General features: G+C 43.0%; 3 protein-coding genes across 5 annotated transcripts in view; all 3 read right to left on the reverse strand.

The window, feature by feature from the left end:
* Positions 1-19,404, reverse strand: part of LOC126563935 (probable phospholipid-transporting ATPase IIA) — a 415,461-nt gene that overhangs the window by 259,279 nt on the left and 136,778 nt on the right. The window lies entirely within an intron of this gene.
* LOC126563874 (nidogen) overlaps positions 1-19,404 on the reverse strand; it is a 251,705-nt gene that overhangs the window by 149,966 nt on the left and 82,335 nt on the right. The gene's annotated exons all lie outside the window — the stretch shown is intronic.
* Positions 1-19,404, reverse strand: part of LOC126564343 (potassium voltage-gated channel protein Shaw) — a 42,379-nt gene that overhangs the window by 10,256 nt on the left and 12,719 nt on the right. For 2 of the 3 annotated variants that reach the window (XM_050221361.1, XM_050221362.1), the window contains exons 5-6: positions 18,331-18,934; positions 18,001-18,090 (exon numbers count right to left, since the gene is read on the reverse strand). In XM_050221361.1, the coding sequence (XP_050077318.1) occupies positions 18,001-18,090; positions 18,331-18,934 (694 nt within the window). Of the gene's footprint in view, positions 1-11,663; positions 11,771-18,000; positions 18,091-18,330; positions 18,935-19,404 lie in introns of those variants that run through there. The other variant, XM_050221363.1, reaches the window with a different exon arrangement.

The raw sequence follows: 19,404 nt of genomic DNA on the forward strand, positions 1-19,404 counted from the left end.
CACACACCGAAGAGTAGGGCGAGTGCACTGGACCTGTCTCTATGTCCATCAGCGATGGCCCTGGATTTTAGTTGGAAGGTGATCCAGGACCCTATCGGCAGTGATCACTTGCCGATAGAAATTTCCTACATCAAGGGAGGATGTCCAGGAGGTGGAATCCCCGTTAAATGTGACTTAACGAGGAACATCGACTGGACGAGATACGGTGAATTAGTAGCCGCTTCGCTTTCTCTTGACTTGGAAGATTTGTCTCCAGTACAGGAGTACGAAAAACTTGTTTCAATTATAAACAAGTGCGCTCTTGAAGCCCAAACAAGGCGCTCCCACCAAGCAAGGACATTCAAAAAACCTCCCACTCCTTGGTGGGACAAGGATTGTCAAGCGGCTTTTAACAAGAAGCGGGAGGCGTTTAAAGCATTCCGGGACACGGGCTCAAGGTCTTTATATGAAAAATATAAAGGACTGGAGAGATCGTGTAAAAACCTGTTGAAGGCGAAGAAAAAGGGTTATTGGCGTAGATACGTCAATAACCTAGACCCTTCCGCATCACTTAATTCGCTTTGGAGGATGGCTAGAAGGATGCGAAACAGCAACAACATCAACGAGAGCGAAAGCTTTTCTGGCGAGTGGCTAAATGAATTTGCCCACAAGCTTTGCCCTGATTTCGTTCCTGCGCAGAACTTTCATCAAAATGCGCCTGGCAGTGACCCTATCATGGACTCACCGTTCACTATGGTTGAGCTATCGCTTGCTCTCCTTTCAAGCAAAAATTCTTCCCCAGGCCTGGATCAGATCAACAGCAAACTGCTGCAAAATCTTCCCGACATGGGCAAGAAACGTCTGTTAAGAATCTTCAACGATATGTTGGAGTTCAACAGCGTCCCGCAAGAATGGAGGGAAGTGAAAGTTGTCACTATTTTGAAGCCTGGCAAACCGCCATCAAGACACGATTCATATCGGCCGATATCATTACTTTCGTGTCTGAGGAAACTCCTTGAAAGGATGATTCTTTTACGGTTAGAAGAATGGTTGGAAACCAACAACCTTCTCTCAAGTACTCAGTTTGGTTTTCGTAAAGCCAGGGGTACTAATGACTGTTTAGCGCTTTTGGTGACAGAAATAGAGCTTGCCCGTGCACGCAAGCAGAACATGGGGTCTATCTTCCTTGACATACAGGGGGCATTTGACTCAGTTTCTCCATACAAACTGAGTCAAAAGTTAGAAAATGCGGGCCTGGGACCAAAGTTGAATAACTTGTTATTCAACCTTTTGTCGGAAAAAGCTATGAATTTCAACAATGGTCACGTGCAGTTAAAACGGACCAGTTTCCATGGACTAGCACAAGGGTCCTGCTTGAGCCCACTGTTATATAACTTTTATGTTAGTGAGATAGACTCATGTCTAGCGCCAAACTGCAGTCTTAGACAATTGGCAGACGACGGCGTTATATCTGTTGCAAGCAGAGACGCCGATGAAATACAACTGGCTTTACAAACCACTCTGGACAATCTTTCCGAGTGGTCTGAAAACCTTGGTATCAAGTTCTCTGCAACGAAAACTGAGATGGTAGTCTTTTCTCCTTTTAGCGATACGGGAAAAAACAGGGAGAAAAGGCTATATGACCCGAAAATTGATGTCTTTCTGTATGGTGAAAAGATATCAATTACCGACAATTTTCGATACCTTGGTGTATGGTTCAATTCTAGGCTAAACTGGAGTACTCACTTCACCCGTCTGGTGCAAAAATGCAGTAAAAGAATCAACTTTCTAAGGACAGTCACAGGATTCTGGTGGGGCGCACATCCATCAGACGTCCTGAGACTGTATAAGACAACGGTACTATCCGTATTGGAATATGGAAGCATATGCTTCCATTGGGCATCCAATACGTTGATACTCAAGCTCGAAAGGCTACAGTACCGCTGTCTTAGACTCGCACTAGGGAGCATGAAATCTACACACAACATGTCCCTAGAAGTGATGACCGGAGTGATGCCGCTCAAACTACGTTTTGAAATGCTGTCGCTTCGCCTTCTAGTTCGTTGTTCAGTATCAAATCCCTTGATAATAGAAAATTTTGAAGCGCTTCTAGAGACAGGTTCTAAGAGCAAAATCCTCAAGATTTATGAAGATTTTGTTGTCCTACAAGTGCATCCTAGCGCTCCACAGGCATTAAATCGTGCTGCCCTCCCTGAGAACTACAGTTCCATTTTAATAACAGATTCCTCATTGCACGAGGAAATTAAGACCATACCTAATGATCTTCGCCCGAGGGTAGTTCCGGGTATTTTCATGAATAAGTATGGTCATTTAGACCAAATAAGCCAGTACTACACTGATGGATCATCCTCTGAGGAGGGCACTGGCTTCGGTGTTTTTAGCGAGTTCACCGAAGCTTCTTTCAAATTGAGGCAGCCATGTAGTGTTTACACCGCAGAGCTAGCCGCAATATTTTACGCACTATCGATGATAGCAGCGAGACCTTCGGACCAGTACTTCATCTTCACTGATAGCCTTAGTGCTATTGAAGCTCTGAGATCTCCGAAGGCTGTTAAGAGTCAGGATTTCCTCACCATCAAAATCATTGAACTGCTTGGCTCAATGTTCGATAAGGCGTATAGGATCTCGCTAATTTGGGTCCCTTCTCATTGTGGAATTCCCGGCAATGAGAAGGCAGACTCACTGGCCAAAACAGGCGTCCAAGAAGGCGCTTTTTACGACCGACCTATCTCGGCCCAGGAGTTCCTTCGTTTCCCACAGCAACTTTTCCTGTCTCGCTGGCAGAGCATGTGGGAGGCGGATGAACTCGGGCGTTTCCTTTACTCGATCTCTCCGCAAGTGTCCCTGCGGCCTTGGTTCGATGGGCTCTCTGTGGACCGGGCGTTCATACGGATGATGTCTCGACTGATGTCGAATCATTTTGCGTTGAATGCTCATCTACAGCGTATAACTCTGGCTCAGACAAAAGTATGTGGCTGCGGTGACGGATTCCACGATGTGGATCACCTTCTGTGGTCTTGCGTGGAGTTTGAAACCGCAAGACCCTCCTTGTTGAGCGCAGTCGAGAATATCGGCAGACGACCGGGTACAGAAATTAGAGAAGTGTTGGCTACCAAGGACCTTTCCTACATGAGGATCATTCACCGATTCGCCAGAGACAACGGTCTTGTCCTATGATTCCACATCCCAAGTATCCTTCCAATCCATATTCGTATTTCCCCATTCCTTTTTTGTTAAATGTTGTGTTGTCTATGTTTTAAGTGTATTTTTTGTAGTGCCACGGGTAATCCGATGACTGGGCAGCAGCACTCGAGGGCGATTCCAACACTGCCGTAAAAGGGAGGCAGGCGTTGTTGAAAGTGCAGTGTTCTCCACTCCAGTCCAGTTTTGGCACATTGAGTTTGACAGCGTTGGCGTCGGGTTCGGGGTGTTTGGCGGGCTCAGTCTCGGGAGTAGTGAAGTCGCTTTCGCTGCTGCGGGATAGAGCTTGTCGATCATCCTTTGATTGGACGTTGACTAGATTGAGCTTGGAATGTCATTGCTGGAATGCACTGGAGAGCACTGTACGCAGACAAATAAATGTTCGTGCTGTCTTAACGATGTTTATTTGTTCGTTACAGTCCAGACCATAACAAAATGATCAACAATAGATCAGCCACAACACCACAATAGCCGGAATTCGGATGCAACCAACCACCATCATTACAATAGCCACCGCAATAGAACCGGACCATCATCCACGAATACATCATCATCATCATCATCATCATCATCATCATCATCATCATCATCATCATCAGCATCATCAACACCATCACCACAACCATCCACAACCGAGTATGCCCGGGATAAGGCAAATAATAGGGAGGAAATGCCTTATCAATATGATTGTAATTTTGTTTTTTTTTTCAACACAAGCGGTGTTGACAATACGGCACTGGACCGTCATTATTAATTATAAATAAAATAAATGTTTTTAAAATATTTTTTTTAAACTCAACACTCCTCCGTTTTACCTCAGGCTCTCTCTCTCTCACTCGGAAGCGCAAAAAACAGGAATCAATATCAGATTAAAATAAAACTTCCCCATAAATCGAAATGGTTCGACTGCAGTGGCATAATGCCACTACAAAAAGCCGATAATCGTACAAGTACAACCATCAATTACCGATAATTGGCACGATGGGGTTGCACTGGTGGGGCTCTAGCCTGTATTCGAGGAGGACACTGAGTTGCCCTTCTCTTTTCGATCGTTCTATGTTCCAAATCGAGCAACTGAACCGTTCACTTGCACACATCGTCTGACGCTGGACGATGGAAAGGACGTATGGAAATGATTTAAATTTTCATATGTTTGAACCAAGGGGATGGGGCAAAAAGTTCAACGATCCTTGATAGCAACAATAGACACGGGGACGGGGTTTGTACCGGAAGGATTTGTGCCCGGTTGTGTGTCCGTGTTGTACTAATTTACATAACAATCGGTACACCTGTTCCGTATTCCAGGTGGGCCAAAGTTAAATTGCTACATCAGAGAAGCGCAAACGACGGGTGGTTGGAAGAAAAAATTGTCCTAGAATATCTTATTTTCGACTGCATAAATAAGAAGCCCGGAAGCTCCGTGAACACTTGGTTTCATCCCGATTAAACGATCATCCTGGGTTAGCGAGCCCGCCAGTAGCGGGAAACGAACGTAGCTGCCTTGCAAACCCTCGTTATAAATGCTAGGCACGGCCTGTAAATATAATTTCAACTCCCACGAGACAACCTGTGATCCTGGAGTGCGTTTTGTGCTTGTGCGGGAAGACGCGCGCGCGCGCGCGTTCTGGATCGATCTCGTGTTTGTCACGTGCTGTTTGTTTTAGCAGCGATTTCATGACTGTTGACAAGGAGCTTTCGTGGCAAATCTGAGCTAGCTGCTGGTTGGCCTGTGTTCTGTGATGGTACCGTGTTCTAGGAGACAGAGTCTGTGAGTAGAATATCGATCACCTGATGAAGACATGCTGGTAGCTGATGACGAGCAGCTTGCATTGGTGGAAAAGCACTTCTTGCGGAAAATGGTTTCCATTTCCGCATTGTGGCAGAAAATGCTCACAAATGTCATTGATTTGATTAGTGTCTATATAAAGTATGTTGTTAAAGTTTATGTTCGTTTAAAAATACGGAGAAGGCAATTTTATTTACTCTTGTTTATGCTATTTGTCGTATCGTAATGACAGTAGACATAACATCATTTTACAAGCCATAAAAAGAAGATTTATCGTTCTCAAAAAGTCATGTCTGTTATCACAATTGTTATGTTTTGATTATGAAATATAAAAAAAATAATAATTTAACGTAAATTAAAGTTATGTAATATACAAATATTGTTCAAAGTGAAAACCATAAATTCAATTAGCTTGAAATAAATTCTGTAAGATAAAGAATACGTAATCAAAATTTCTGCTATGAAAAATAACTTTAGATAACGTTATCCAAACTAAACTATTATTCAAACTGAATTTATTACAATAAATTGTTATATTTTCATTTTTTATCAGTCAAAGGAATGATGACAAAAACAACCAAAGAAAACTAGCCAGAAAAGTAATATCAACTGTAGCTCAGAGACACCAAAACAAAGTGCAAGCATCATTTACCGTCGCAAACCATTAACGTGCGCTGGGTGACCGGGCAATAAAGTTTTTCCTAACGTTTGTTTGATTTGCCGAATGGCGCAGCGCAAAAAGTAATGCATTCCGCTAACCTGTCCCCAAGTGGAGATTACCCCGTCGCCGGCCGGGTAACGCAGCAAACGATGTAACCCTCCCTCCTGGCGACCTTTGACCGTGACGGCCACAGCGGCAGTGCCACCATTTCGACCGTGAAGATTTAGCCTGCGCGTCATGAATATTCATTGACGCGGCGAAAGGAACGAGCAAAAAAGTGATCCGGAAAATGAATAGAATAAACTATTTCGCTTTTCCTGTGTGTGTGTCGCGCGCGCAGCGGCAACTAAAACATCCAAATATCGAAGGGAGATGACTTACGAAAAAGGAAAAAAAAAAAGTTTATGCCGAATGCCGAGCTGAAGTAGTTGAAGATTGTAACGCACGGAAAGCTGTCGTAGTGGAGTTTCTTTCGCACAGTCAGCGTCAGCGGGATAACCCGTATCAGTTTGACGTGCGTGTTGATTGAGTTTCCAGCAGAGCGCATAACTTCGTTAACTGCGATACACTATGGCGAGAAGAGGGGAGTTCTTGTGGAGAAAACGGAGAAGGAAAAATGGTGGAAACCTTTTCTTAAGGTTGGAGGGCAATCCGTGTATCCTTGGAACTGAACCCGCGCAAGGATACTAATTCAATAACGCGGCGTACCGTCTTCATGTGCACCAGGGCAAGTGAGGTCACTAGATCCCCTTGGCCACCTCATCATCCCACCCCCCCTCTCCTTCTACCACTCTTGGGAGATGGGACCGAAAGTTGTCCGAAAATAGTTTTGCCTCATTCGTTTATCGCCAATTCCGGGGATATGGCTAAGCGATGTGACACTTGTACGAACATGGTTACTTTTTACGAGACGAATTTATTTGCCCTCTTGGCATTACGCTTTTCCACACAGCTGGACCATTTCCCATGGTGATGCGGACGTGAGGCAGAAGCGTGGTGTGTGGCAGATGGGTGAGAAGTGGGTAAATAAAATTGAGCAAAGTTAGTGCAAATAATGAAGCGAAATTTGGAACCGATTCTGTCGCATTAAATGGTTGAGCTGGCAGGGAGAAGGATGCCCAAAATGCACGTGTCAAGGTTAGTGAAGCGGATAAAAGATAATCGCTTTTGTGGTATAAGAAAGTGAGATGGATTTTTTGTTTGAGATGTAATTTTTGTTGATGTTTTTGCTAACATAATTTTTGAGTTTGGATATCAATAGCCATAGTTGAATTGAAAAAATAGTATTTGAAATATGAAAAAAAAATTTAAATTACTTGCTAAAAAAAGACACATTTGAAGTAATGCCTCACAAATCTGAGATTGTTTTTGTGAAGAATTTTAAGATTTAATAAAACGTGAAGAATACAAATACAAATAATACAAAAAAGACAGCATTATTTTTTAATAACATAAATGTTTTAATAACATAAAAAAAAAAATAAATTAAAAGAAGAAAAGTTACAACAAGCAATCTGATAAAAGTAAATTGAGAATAACTTAAACTTCTTCCAAAGTTTGTGTTCACAAGCGTACAATAGATATAAAATAAGAGTCTTTGGAAAAGATACAAAAAAAGTGAAACAGATTGAATACAAATAGAAAGATAAATGAGATAAAGAAAAATGAAAATAATGAATAAACATAGAGTAAAACAAAATAAAATAAACCGACATAAAGTGAAAGGAAACACTTTGCAGTAAAATGAAAAAAAAAGAATAATTAAAACCTATAACAAACTAAGAGGCCACTGAAATAGAAAAATGGCGTTAAAAAGATAGAAAATCCGCAATAAAATTACGCTTGATGGCTTTTCCATTTGAATGTTGGAAAAAGGATGTGAAATTTACAACGAAAAATCACGTAAACCAACCACATTCTCGTAAAAAGGATATGAGTGGCATTTTAACACTTGGCTAAAGCAAATCCCACAATGGTTTAGCGATTGACATTGTATTGTGATAAAATGGGAACAAAGAGAAACTTTTTCTCAAAAAACGCTCCCCAAAAGCACAAAGAAAAGGGGTTTCAGGTGAAAAGTTGGCGCATTTAAATACGTAAAAAATCAAAATCCCACTAGAAACTGTTTAAAGAGCTTTCTTTAGGGACCGACAGGATAGAATCTAATTTCTCACCATTCATAAAACATCACCAGGTTTGTGGAGTGCCTTTTGCTCGCTCGCGTTGCTACCTTTCAATGTTTGTCCCTTACCGGGTGTGTTTGGAAAGCATGTTGCACCGGATAAACTCTTCGACAACACAAGCATCAAGAACCATCGACCTCCCGGGAACGAACCCGCTGCGCTGCGAACAAACAAACCAGACCTGCGTGTTTTGGGAGGGTGCGCGCGTGCGAAAGCACAAATTATGGCGACAAACTATAATCCTATTCTTGTTGTTGAAGTTTTGTATCTCTTTGTACCGAGGGCCGCATTCGCGTGTGTGTATGTGTACAAAGAAGGCTTCAACATGCAGCAAACAACACGTTTTCGACTCGACAGTTTGCGGCGCCGGAAATACGAACCGTGCCAGAAGTACGAAACTACAAAGCAATCAACCTTCGGAAGCTTATGCAAAATGCAACGAAAACCACCACAATCATTGACACCGGGGTGCCACTGCCAGTGCTGTGTCCCTTTTCGAGGCTGAGACCGAACGCATTCGCAACAGTTTTGGTTGTTTCTGCTTTTGGTGGCATTTTCGCGTTCCGCTTTCCCGGACGTTTCGGGAAAGGACCACATATAGGCGCGCCGGATGAAGCAGTCGCTTCCGGATTTCCTCGTAATAGCTTGCGGATTAACATTGTACGTATGAGTGGGGAAAAAGTCACCGCAGAATGCTTTTGCATCGGAAATGCAGCGCAAAGCTAACGAGGTGGGAATTTTCTTTTTCCATCAATAAAAAAAAAAGAAAAAGTCCCGCCAACCGCAGCGTTTTTATTTCGTTTGCAATGATTCTTCACACCAGGAATTGTTCGTGCAAGTTTCCGCGTGTCGTGATAGTGAAGAAGCTTGCTGCTTATTCGTTCGGCACTGCATTAGAAGACTGGACATGTTCGGGGGGTGCTCGCTTTGGGGAGTGGAATTTTATCAGCCGAATCTGGACATGGGAAAATCGAAGAGAGGGTAGAGAAATAGAGACAGACAGGGACGGTTTGGAGGAAGGCTCTGTTTTGCTTTTGTGTGTCCATGCTTTACGACTACTGCAGCGTGCTGCTGCGGCAAAAAGGTCATAAAGGTTTGATGGGGTTTTTGGTACACTTTTGCATCCATCTGGAAGTGGAAGGAGGTGATGAATGTTTGCTTTCACACATCTCGTGAGAGTAGGAAGAAAAATAGCTATTTAGGATCAAAATAAATATATAGCAGGTTACTAGCTATCAACTAGTTTTATTGTATAGATTTAAAGGTGAAATGAGCAGCTAAACACCATAACAATATTTAATAAAATAGCTAATGTAGTTTGAGCTGGTTTGACAAGCTTGAAAGTTACGCCACGGGTAGGGCAATAACAAGGTAGCACGAATTTTCAAATTGTTCACAATAAATTGATTTTAAAAGGTGGAAATGTGGTGCGCAATATTAAGGAATTTTAATAGAAATTGTATAATTCAGGTTAAGTTCAAATATCGATCCCTTCGAATTTCAAATATCGATCGGAACAAATTTTCATATCCTTCAGTGCCTTTTTGTACATTTCTAGGATACAACAAGGTCTGTGGACTACGCGCTTAAAAAAGCTTTAGAATAGAAACACCTTCATTTAATCGAGTATTTTCAATCCAAATAGTGGCCGTAAACCTTAACTTTTTCATCGAAAACCATCGGATCCTTATGCTTTCTTGGAAATAAATCCTAAGAATTTCATTTGGCCCGTCACTTAAAATCAATCGCAAAAACCCCGTTCCGAAAACGCAAATGGCAAAAACTTTTCGTGACTGTGTACGAACGTTTTCAACCCGCCAAAGGATTAACACCATCAGGGCGCGATCAAGCTAACAGTCGATAAGATTATACTAGCAGGACGAGTACAAACGTTCATCAATTTTCACATCAACCACCCACGGTTGAAGCCCCGTTTTTCTTTTGGCTTTGTGCATTGGAGGGGTTGCAAAGCAAGGAAACGCTGGTTCGTGGATCGTTTCCTTGCAGCACGACAGCACGATTCGCTCCGTGCGATGGGTTGTGAATGTGACATATAAAAACGGAACTACAATCGAGCAGCGGGAGCGCTACTTCAGCGCTCGTTAGCAGCACACTCGAGAACGGATGGACATTTTGTTCGTGGGACGATAATGCCAAGCGGTTTGGGAGTGAGTACGCCATTGATTCGAACGGTTATAGGCGATCTTGCCCAACCGTTGGAGAGGTCGTTGATAGGAAAACTATTTCTTGAGAAACGATTTGAAGCGATAGCGGTACGGTGTGGTGCAAAAACGTGGAATTGCATCATTTAGGTGAAGCTTGATTTGGTTCGACGAATCAATGAATGACGCAAACAGGGTGGGCTACATGGTCTGCAACTGACGGGTTCTGTCTTGCAGAAAGTTGTCAGTTGGTGCGAACGAGCGAGCGAAATAGTCAGCTACATGGAATATGAATATTGAAATAACATTACTGTGTAGCGATAGTAAACCTCGAGTACAATATGTAGGGCTAGCAAATACATCAATAGAAACTTCCAGGCAAGGGAAGTAATACTACAAACTTGTCAACTTAGTATAAAAAAAGAAAAATTTAGAGAGAACTACGAAGTAAACAAATGTTCAAATAAATAATTATTTATGAAATAAATCAACAATTTAAGGAAAAACTAAACAAATCTTCATATTACACAAAAATATAATCGTCAAATGTAAATCGATATAAAATGAAAACTGAACGAATCAGTAAATCAAGATATAAAAAATAACCGCATTTTAACCATAAGAAAGTAAACAAGTCAATACAGGTTAAAAAAAATGAAAAAAGATACAAATTGCACAAAATGTAGAATGATAAAAACCCGAAAATTTTGATTTACAATGAATAAAACTGGTGAGTAGATTTAATTAAGCGGTAAATAGACGAAATATTTGTGACGTTGAATAAAATAAATTACAGAAAAGTTTTAAATAAATACAGTACTACAGAATAAACTTTCCTCTAAAAAGTGATACGGAAGAAAAGAGTAGGAAACGATAGTGTTATCTTTGGATGCGACATTCAAAATACAAAATACAGTTCAGATAAAATTTGCTAAACAATGCACACCAGACAACATCCAATGAGATACAGTACCGATACAGAGACACAGAACATGACACGATGTGAAAAGAGTTGAATTACTCGCGCTAGCTACACACATACACAGACTGGATATGAAATACTTCTGCAACGAACCAGCATTCGAGTTCGGGGAAAAGCGATATCCATGTACAGCATTCCGTAGCATATTTCGCTTCGCCCACAAGTACCCGCATACGATTTTCCGTACGTGTTCTAGCTGCTCGAAGGCATCATTTCGAAATAGCCGGTGCAGTAGCTTGACAAGCGTTTGTAGAGCAATAAGCGAGTTTGTTTTGCCATTTTCCACTCACACATCCTCTAAATAACAAAAAACGCTCCCACTACGCTGACCACCAAACACTGTGTGCAATTATATTTCGCGAGCATAATGTTGTGCTAAACTTGCGGCCTAGAGCCCCGTAAACCTTCGCATTTGGCTCTCGAGTGAATTGCAAGGGACGTTTCATTAGTGCGAATTCGAGTGTGTATGTGAAGGGGTATGTGAGTTTTTTCACCGGGTACCAAATCAGTCCATCGGTGTTGGTCCGCTTACTGAACAAGCAAGCAGCATTTTTCAGTTTACTTTCCGATTCCACCGGAAGGCGCATGTGACACACGGAACGTTGGTGCGGTGGTGCTGTCCGCGCTAGGTTCGGTACGGATCGCTGTTGCTTCACGATGGAAGGTGTGCTGCGGCAGGACGGGTACGGGGAAGGCGTGACGCGTACAATCGTGCAGGGATTAGCGCAAAAGCTGTTTGTTATAAAAGCTGTGCCATTTTGCCGCCCGCTTTGCCTATGTACGCCGAGGCGGCATCTAGGTGGAAAGTGAAAAACAGATAAGGTGAGAGGGGAAGAGGCACGAGGAGGAACGGGATGGGTGGAGACAACAGTTGAGGGAAGCATTTCATTAGCGAAGAATGAGTGGTGATGGAGTTTTAGATTTGTTGTGTTGTTTGATTACTTTCTTGGAATGAAGCAATGTTTTTGTGTCCCTAATTTTAATAGTGATTGGCTTGTGAGCCAAATTTGACGCTGATTTAGTGTGCTTTGGTTGTAGTTTAACATTTTCCGAGGACTCGGTTTTCCAGTTTTGTGAGTTGAACCGATCAAAAGAATGATTTGTCACATTCATCACATACTTTTAGGCGCCATTCGGGCTATCGCCTAACGCCTAAATTAATGCAATTTGCATAACTTAATCAATCTCTCAACGTTTTCTATGTTCAGTGTTCTGAGTGCCCGTAGCCAGCTTGCTAATGGATTATTTGATTATTTTTGTAACACAAACAAAAAATCGTTCGAACATAATAAATACTTTACAACATGTGTTTTTGCGTTGAATCGTGAGTATAAAAATAAAGCTTAAAATCATGTGTCGATCATGATGCGGACAAAAAGCATATTCTAAACCATGCACAACACATACACCAGTAAAACAATGCGGTTAAGCAGAACCAATCAACGATATATTTGGGGCCTTTATCGACGGGCGAACGATGACTTGACGAGGGATAATCTGTTACGCTTTAATCCGTTTTTTTGCGTATCTTGTGAGCGGTGAGAACGTGTTTTTCGGGGGGTGTGAAATGGTGCCACAAATAAGGATTTATGAGACGTTGATTGGATGATAAAATAAACGCATGCTGATAAGGGTAGGTGAGTTAGAGCGCTAAATTGTTCATCCATTTGTTGTAGCTGTCTGGTTGAACAGGCCAAAAATCAGTGCTGAAGAATCCATGTCCAAAATGAGCGTTTTATTCATGTAATGTGCTCAACTTGTCCAACACCATGAATTCGTGCTAATTTGCAGTCGCTACTTAACATAATTTACGATTTACTGTGTAGTTCTGTAAGTGACTGCTTTATTTCTCTTAGCGCGCTTTGCCGATTGCCCTTAAGCGCAGCGTGGAAGCTGAAGCTCCAGGCTGACGGCAAAGCTTCGAAACCAGAATAGGCTCGAGTGGAGCGTCGTCGTAATGAGGCTCCGTGCTCTCCAAAATTCGCCCGAATCCATTTGCTGATGAAGCGACCATTTTAAGCTAATTAACTAAACGAACTCGTATGCATCGTGTGCCACGGAGTTTAGGGATCATTTTTTTTGCTCTTCTACCAGCAGCAGCAGAAAAACGTGCCACCAGGGCCGCCTGGAATGTTTCCTGGTGCCGGAAAACGAGCAGGAAAAATGGTGTCGAATATCTTTTTCGCGAACCTTTCCCATTTGTTGCTTCGTTACGGTGTACGGTTGTTGGAGGGGGGGGGGGGGGGGGGGGCTTTTTTTGCTACTCTTTGAAAGATGAAGCTCACCCCTTGGAGAACTTCCGCTTGCAGGGAAAAAGGGAGTTTCGACAACCAAATCCTGCCTGCCGAATGTGCAAGCCTCAAAGCCGTTGAATTCGGGCCCGAGCAGTGAAAGATTCCGTGCTGGTGATAAATGGAATAATCACTACCATTTATCTTCGTTTCTTGTTGGAATCTAGGGATGGGAACTCGTGCACAACGGAAAACCAGAGGAACTGGATGTTCTGGATGCTAGAAGGGAAAAGCTTATCATGCAATCATGCGTAGGCAGCTGGTGGCGAATTTGCACAAATCACTGCCCAAAACGCTGGAGTTCGGAAGCACTGGCCTGGACTGTGCAGCAGTGTAGTGAGTAGCTACGAGTAGGCAGTGTAACGAATTAATCATGTTAATCAGTGTTGACCTCTGAGAGTAACGGCGAGCAGCGGAATAGAGGGCCCGGTGTTCCACACCTGCCATCATACAGGGCCCAGTTTGACTAATTACCGATGTGCATGATTTCGCAGAACAATCACATACGAACGGCAGAACGGCTTGAAGACGGATGAACAAGCTGTAGCTTTCATAAATCAAGTTCTTTAGTCCTCAGGATTCGTTTCTTTTTTCCCTTGATAAGATGTCACAAAAACAAGGGCCCAAGGAAACACTCCACAACTTTAATTTAATATCAACAGCGAAGTTACGCTGTCAAAAGGCACGATTCCGTTTTGCCAAAAAAAGGCATGTAAAGTTGTCAACCATCTGCCAGTTCATACAACTAATGAGATTTTGATCGAAACGGGCTGCAAAAAGCCGTGGGAAAATACGATGGCAGCACGTGCTTCTGGTGCTGGTCGCCTTGAGGGTTTGGGAGCAACGAACGGAAAAGAAAGAAAAAGAAAGGGTTGGGAGAAGCTAAAGTTTCTCCCAAATGTGAAAATGTCTGGTTTTCTTTTGCATGTCCGCACTGCAGCGTTGCGCTAATCCGACGAAAGGAACACGTGTGATCGCAGGACCTCTGCGACCTTTCCACTTTCCGGTGCCGTCTTCCGAAGGAAGTACGGCTGATGTATGACTGATGACAGCATTTGTGCACCGGTGCGGGTTGGGCTGCTTTAAAAAGCGATTATCGTTGTTCGTTGTGTTGGTGGTGAAAATTTGAACTCATTTTATTCATGATTTCTGGAAGTTTTATGGGGGGAGTTAGCTGACAACTTGAGAAGGTCGCAAAAAATGAAAGCTTTAAGCGATGCCAAGCCCTATAATAGCTGTTGTAGGTTCCATGCAATCCAATCAATGTTTAAATATTGATTCAATGAGATTGACCTTGAGGTGTGTCTACAGTGGAACATCCCTGTAGCATGTAGGCAAACATATCCTCTCTCTGACAACAACAAAAAACAAAAAAAATCCGTCCAAATTCCAGTTGTGTGTCCAGTGTCGAAAATTGGAGCTCACAGCGAAAGCTCGTTCACATCCCGGTTTGTCGCATGTCTACCGGTACCGTTTATTGTTGTGGTCGTAAAAGGAAATAAATCCAGACGACATTCGAAAGGCTTGGCCTGCTCCTTCTCGAGACTCAATCAAAACGAGCCGTAGACACACGAGCAAACAATGGAACGTCTCCGAGTGGTTTCCTTGTGCGATGATGTTGCGGTGGTTATGGGAAAATTGTATTTACTCTGTGTCTTTTCAGCCCCCTGTGTGTGTGTGTGTGTCTCGACCAGTCGCTGTTCACTTCGCTGGCTTTCCCCATTGGAGTCCATGACTCGCAGTCAAAAGGGCTAACTGAATGGAGGACAGTGTTTTTTCTACTCTTCGTTCCACAATGAAAACCCAGAACGGGTTGGTCCTGTGTTATTTCTGATCATTTCACCGTCCAAATACAAAAGGACCTCGGTGTGTGTGTGTGTGCTTTAGTTTTGTCTTCTGTAAAGAATGGGCTTTCTTTTATGCTGCTCGTTTTTGCTGCCAAGAGACAAGTTGAAACATTATTTTTACTCTGGAAAACAATACCAAATGGACAAAACCGTTGGCCGAGTACGAGCTTACATTGTGTAACGCGGTTGAGCTAGAAAGCAGCAGGATTCCTCGTTTTGTTTGAAGTGATTTTATTTATCACTTCCCGGTGACACGTTTGGCCCTTTGGCCAGAGCTCGGTCGCGCGTGAAACGAACCGATGTCACCCTTGTAACTTCCGACTCCCACCGGACGGGTGGAAGGGACACGGAGTCAACTGTCATGTTAATTATTTCCACCCTTAGCACATGGCCATCGGGCATCACGTTCTTTGGCGCGAAATGTTTTGCAAGTTCAATCGTAACCCTCCGCTCACTGTGTGTGTGTGTTGATCGGAAGGACAATAATGGTTGTGCTTTTGTGAAGTTCGACTCGAAGCGATTCACGGACCACTGGGCTAATGTTGATGGCGCGTTTCGTGTGCCCTGTGTGACGGGAGACATCCGGCATTGTAGTCAGACCGTTTCCATTTTCCTAGGTTTCGCATTACGAAATTGGTGTGTGAACTGCTGTGAGAGTGGTTTTGCTGCTGGGTGAAAAGTTTTGGAGCAATTATCGAGGTTATAGACCAAGACCACGGTACTAGATTGTTGGACGATTTAGACCGAGCTGGATGAAGCCGTGTTTGGCGAAGGCACAGAGGGATTGGTCTGGTGGATTAACTTGGAAGAATCTACCCCTTCGTCGGGTAGCGTAAGGGATAATTACATTTGGCAGCTTACAAAAACCGAGTTAGAAGTGATGTCGGTGATATAGCTGATGTAGTGATGGTAGTCTTAAATTAATTTATTGACACATAACACCGGAACGTCAGATACGACAATTAGACGGGCTGGTTTTTGGTAATAACAGTCTAAGTAGTAAAGCTGCGTTAATGCTTGGGCATGCTAAATTATATTATGTGGAACATGGCCACTGAATCATGTGGGTGAGGTTTCAATTTTGTATTTTCGTTTATTAAGAAAAAGATAAAGTATTCAATGTGGATTTAAAGATCCAGAAACCTGAAGGAGCCGCTTTCGGCACTGATACAATCCAGTTTAATGGATGAATATCAATCGTTTACTCCTGATGCTTATAGATATTTTATTTTCCTAAACACTTATATCTGGCTTATGGCTTATTGGTGTATCGAATAGTATTCAAAATTAACGAAAATATCACGGTCATGAGGCCTTGGTAAAACCTGTCCAACTCGAACTATCAAGAGTTTACACTAAGGCAATCCTCACTTTGAACACTGGCTTAATATGTTTTCTCAAAATTGAACAGACTTTAGAGCAATGATTGCAGAGTATGATTGTCCAATATGGTATAGGTGGCAAAACAAGCACAATGGTGAAACTAATTAAAAATACTTGACGCGACGTATGTGTTCCTCAAGACGGCATTGCATGAAGGCTTTATTCCAGTGCAATAATAAGAGCTCATCTTTCAATAGAACTGAAACCTCAAGGCGCTTAGCATATCAATATTTTGTGAGCTCATTTCCTTCATTGGCAAAGGTAAATAAACAAATATCTGGGTAGTAAACAGGTACGCCACTTAACATGTCAAGCATTATCAAACCACTTAGTTATTGAAATATGGCTGCCATTCAGTCATAATCTGCTGTCGATTTACTCAAATTATAATTTCCTTTGTTCGTTAAGCTCCATTCCAATATTTTCTCAAACAAATCCAAAACAGAGTCAAGGGCCCGAATGCACCAGTAAAGAAAAAAAAAAAACGGATAAAATGAAAGAATAAACACGGAAACGGAAGCACAAACAGAAGCCTCACACCGATTGAATGGATAATCGGAAAAATAAAGAAGTGTAAATATTAACTTGGTTTAAGCGTCTGTGGTACGATCGATAGTACCACAAGAAGCTGAAAGCTTCCAGGCGAACTTGCTGTGAAAACTAATTGGCAGAAGGAAACAAAGCTAGCTAAGGAAAAACGGTGCAAACGTAACACAACGAAATAAGCTTGGCTCTTTCTCCCGGTCGAGAAAAAAATTACAGGAAAAAAGAACATTGAGTAAAAATAAAATTTTCTTATGCCGTTCCTTTCCATTCTCGTCGTATCGGTATCGATGGCGTGAAGGTAGTTAATAAAGCGTGGAAAAAAGTGGGTTTTCTTCTTTGCTGTCGCAAAAGCATGAAAAGACACCTGGTAAAGCATAAAACAGTTGCACAACAAAACGAATCCTCTTTGGAAGGCTTTCGGGCTGTGAGCGTGTTGGTTGATTGGGTGCGTGGTGGTTGTCTTTTATGTATGTGAATTATGTTTAGCAATGTAAAAAAGGGGTGTTGAAATTCGTTTTGAGGATTATTAGTTGAAAAGCCGGAAACACTGGCGCTTGGGTGTTGGCTGATGGTGTGAATATGAGTGATGGTGTGTGGCACGATCGTGCTCCCACTAAAGCAGCTAACTTACAGGTCACAAAAATGGCACGATGGGTAAAATTTATGAAAGAAGTGTACTTTAACGTGTCAAGAAATGGGTGTTAATTTCATATCACTTTTGTAGCTTTTTTGTATCCAGTTTGTCTACCCGATAGCTGTTAAAGTTCTTTGTTTCTTCTCAGTCTGCGGAATGAGAATTGCGTGCTTAGCAACCGTTGTGGTAGGATCTAGCAGACCTATTAGCGTTTTTTAGAAGATGTAAACGCCTCCGAACGCCAGTTGCTAGGGCGGCTGTTGCGTGCGCGGAGCTAGAAAAAGCTCGCGAAAGTCCACTTTGTGTGGGACAGATAATACTTACCAATTTTCGGTCCCAGATCTTTTGTCTTCACCTGGTTCATGCGGCGTGCCATCGGGCCGGAACCGGGCATACCAATGCCACCGCCTTGACCTACCCGGGTCCCCCAGGTTGATAAGTAAAAGGGTGCGAAAGAGCAGCAGCGGGCAAGCAGTGAGCACGTCATGTAATGAACGCATTGATCGGGTGTAAAATTGCGATTGATTGAAGCGAATGGGAGAACGAAAGAAGTAGAGAGAAAGGGAGAGAGAGAGAGAGAGAGAACGAGAATTTTGAAACCACCGAGGCATCTCCTAAAGGCTGGGGGTCTAAACCGTTCTTCAAAAGACTCACCTGCAGTACGTGGTTGTCGTGGTTGCTCCACAGGTAGTACTCGCCGTCGCTTTTTGGGCAACTTCGCCCGGGCCTGCGTGTGCGAGTAGTACATTGCAAAGTTACTCACAATGACGGGAACTGGAAGTGCTATCGTTAGTACACCGGCCAACGCACACAGCGCACCGACAAACATCCCGATGTACGTTTTCGGTGCCATATCTCCGTACCCGACAGTGGTCATCGTTACCAGGGCCCACCACAATCCGAGCGGGATGCTGTTGAAGTCGTTATGCGGGTTTGCCTGGATGCGTTCGGCGTAGTACACGAGACTGGCGAATATCACGATGCCAAGCACGAGGAAAAACACCAGCAGCGTAAGCTCCTTGGCTGACGCACGAAACGTCTGGATGAGAATCTTCAGACCGGACGAGTGGCGTGTCAGCTTGAACAGTCGCATGATGCGGATGATGGAGAAAAACTCGAGAATGTCCGCATTTTCCAGGTGCGATGCGAACCGTTGCAGCACCAGATCCACGTAGAAGCTAAGCGTTGCGATGTAGTCGATAATATTTACAGATGACGTGACAAACTCGCACTTGTTGGGTGAGGAGATAAAGCGTATCTGTCGGATAAGTCAAAGAAACGAGCAACAGACAGTGAATTCTCTTTAACTTCAGTAGCACCAAGAGGAAGAGAGGATCGATGAGACTTAAAGTCATGCTGAGCATTTTATTTCTTTTTAGCGCAATTTATGGTCGCCTTCGTTGCTAAAAGCACCCACTCAGCCTGGGGTCTCAGACGACTATAAGACGACTCCCGCAGCTCGCATTGCACTGTGGCCACAATCAAGGTTTCACATTACACGCAGATTCTCGGTTGCACTCATTTACCATTAGCCCGATATCCCACGTGCCACGAGCTCGGAGAAAAATGCCATCCAACGTCCATTGTCAACAAGTGACAAGTTGTAACAGTGTTTCACTGTTTCTTCCACCCTGAATGCTCCGACTAGCGTATAAAATTACATTACCTTTTGTCTAACGTTCATTCTCCCAAGGCGACTACGGGAAACGGTGAGTAATGTTCAACATT

This window comes from Anopheles maculipalpis, chromosome 3RL (assembly GCF_943734695.1).
Source record: "Anopheles maculipalpis chromosome 3RL, idAnoMacuDA_375_x, whole genome shotgun sequence".
NCBI classification, from domain to species: domain Eukaryota; kingdom Metazoa; phylum Arthropoda; class Insecta; order Diptera; family Culicidae; genus Anopheles; species Anopheles maculipalpis.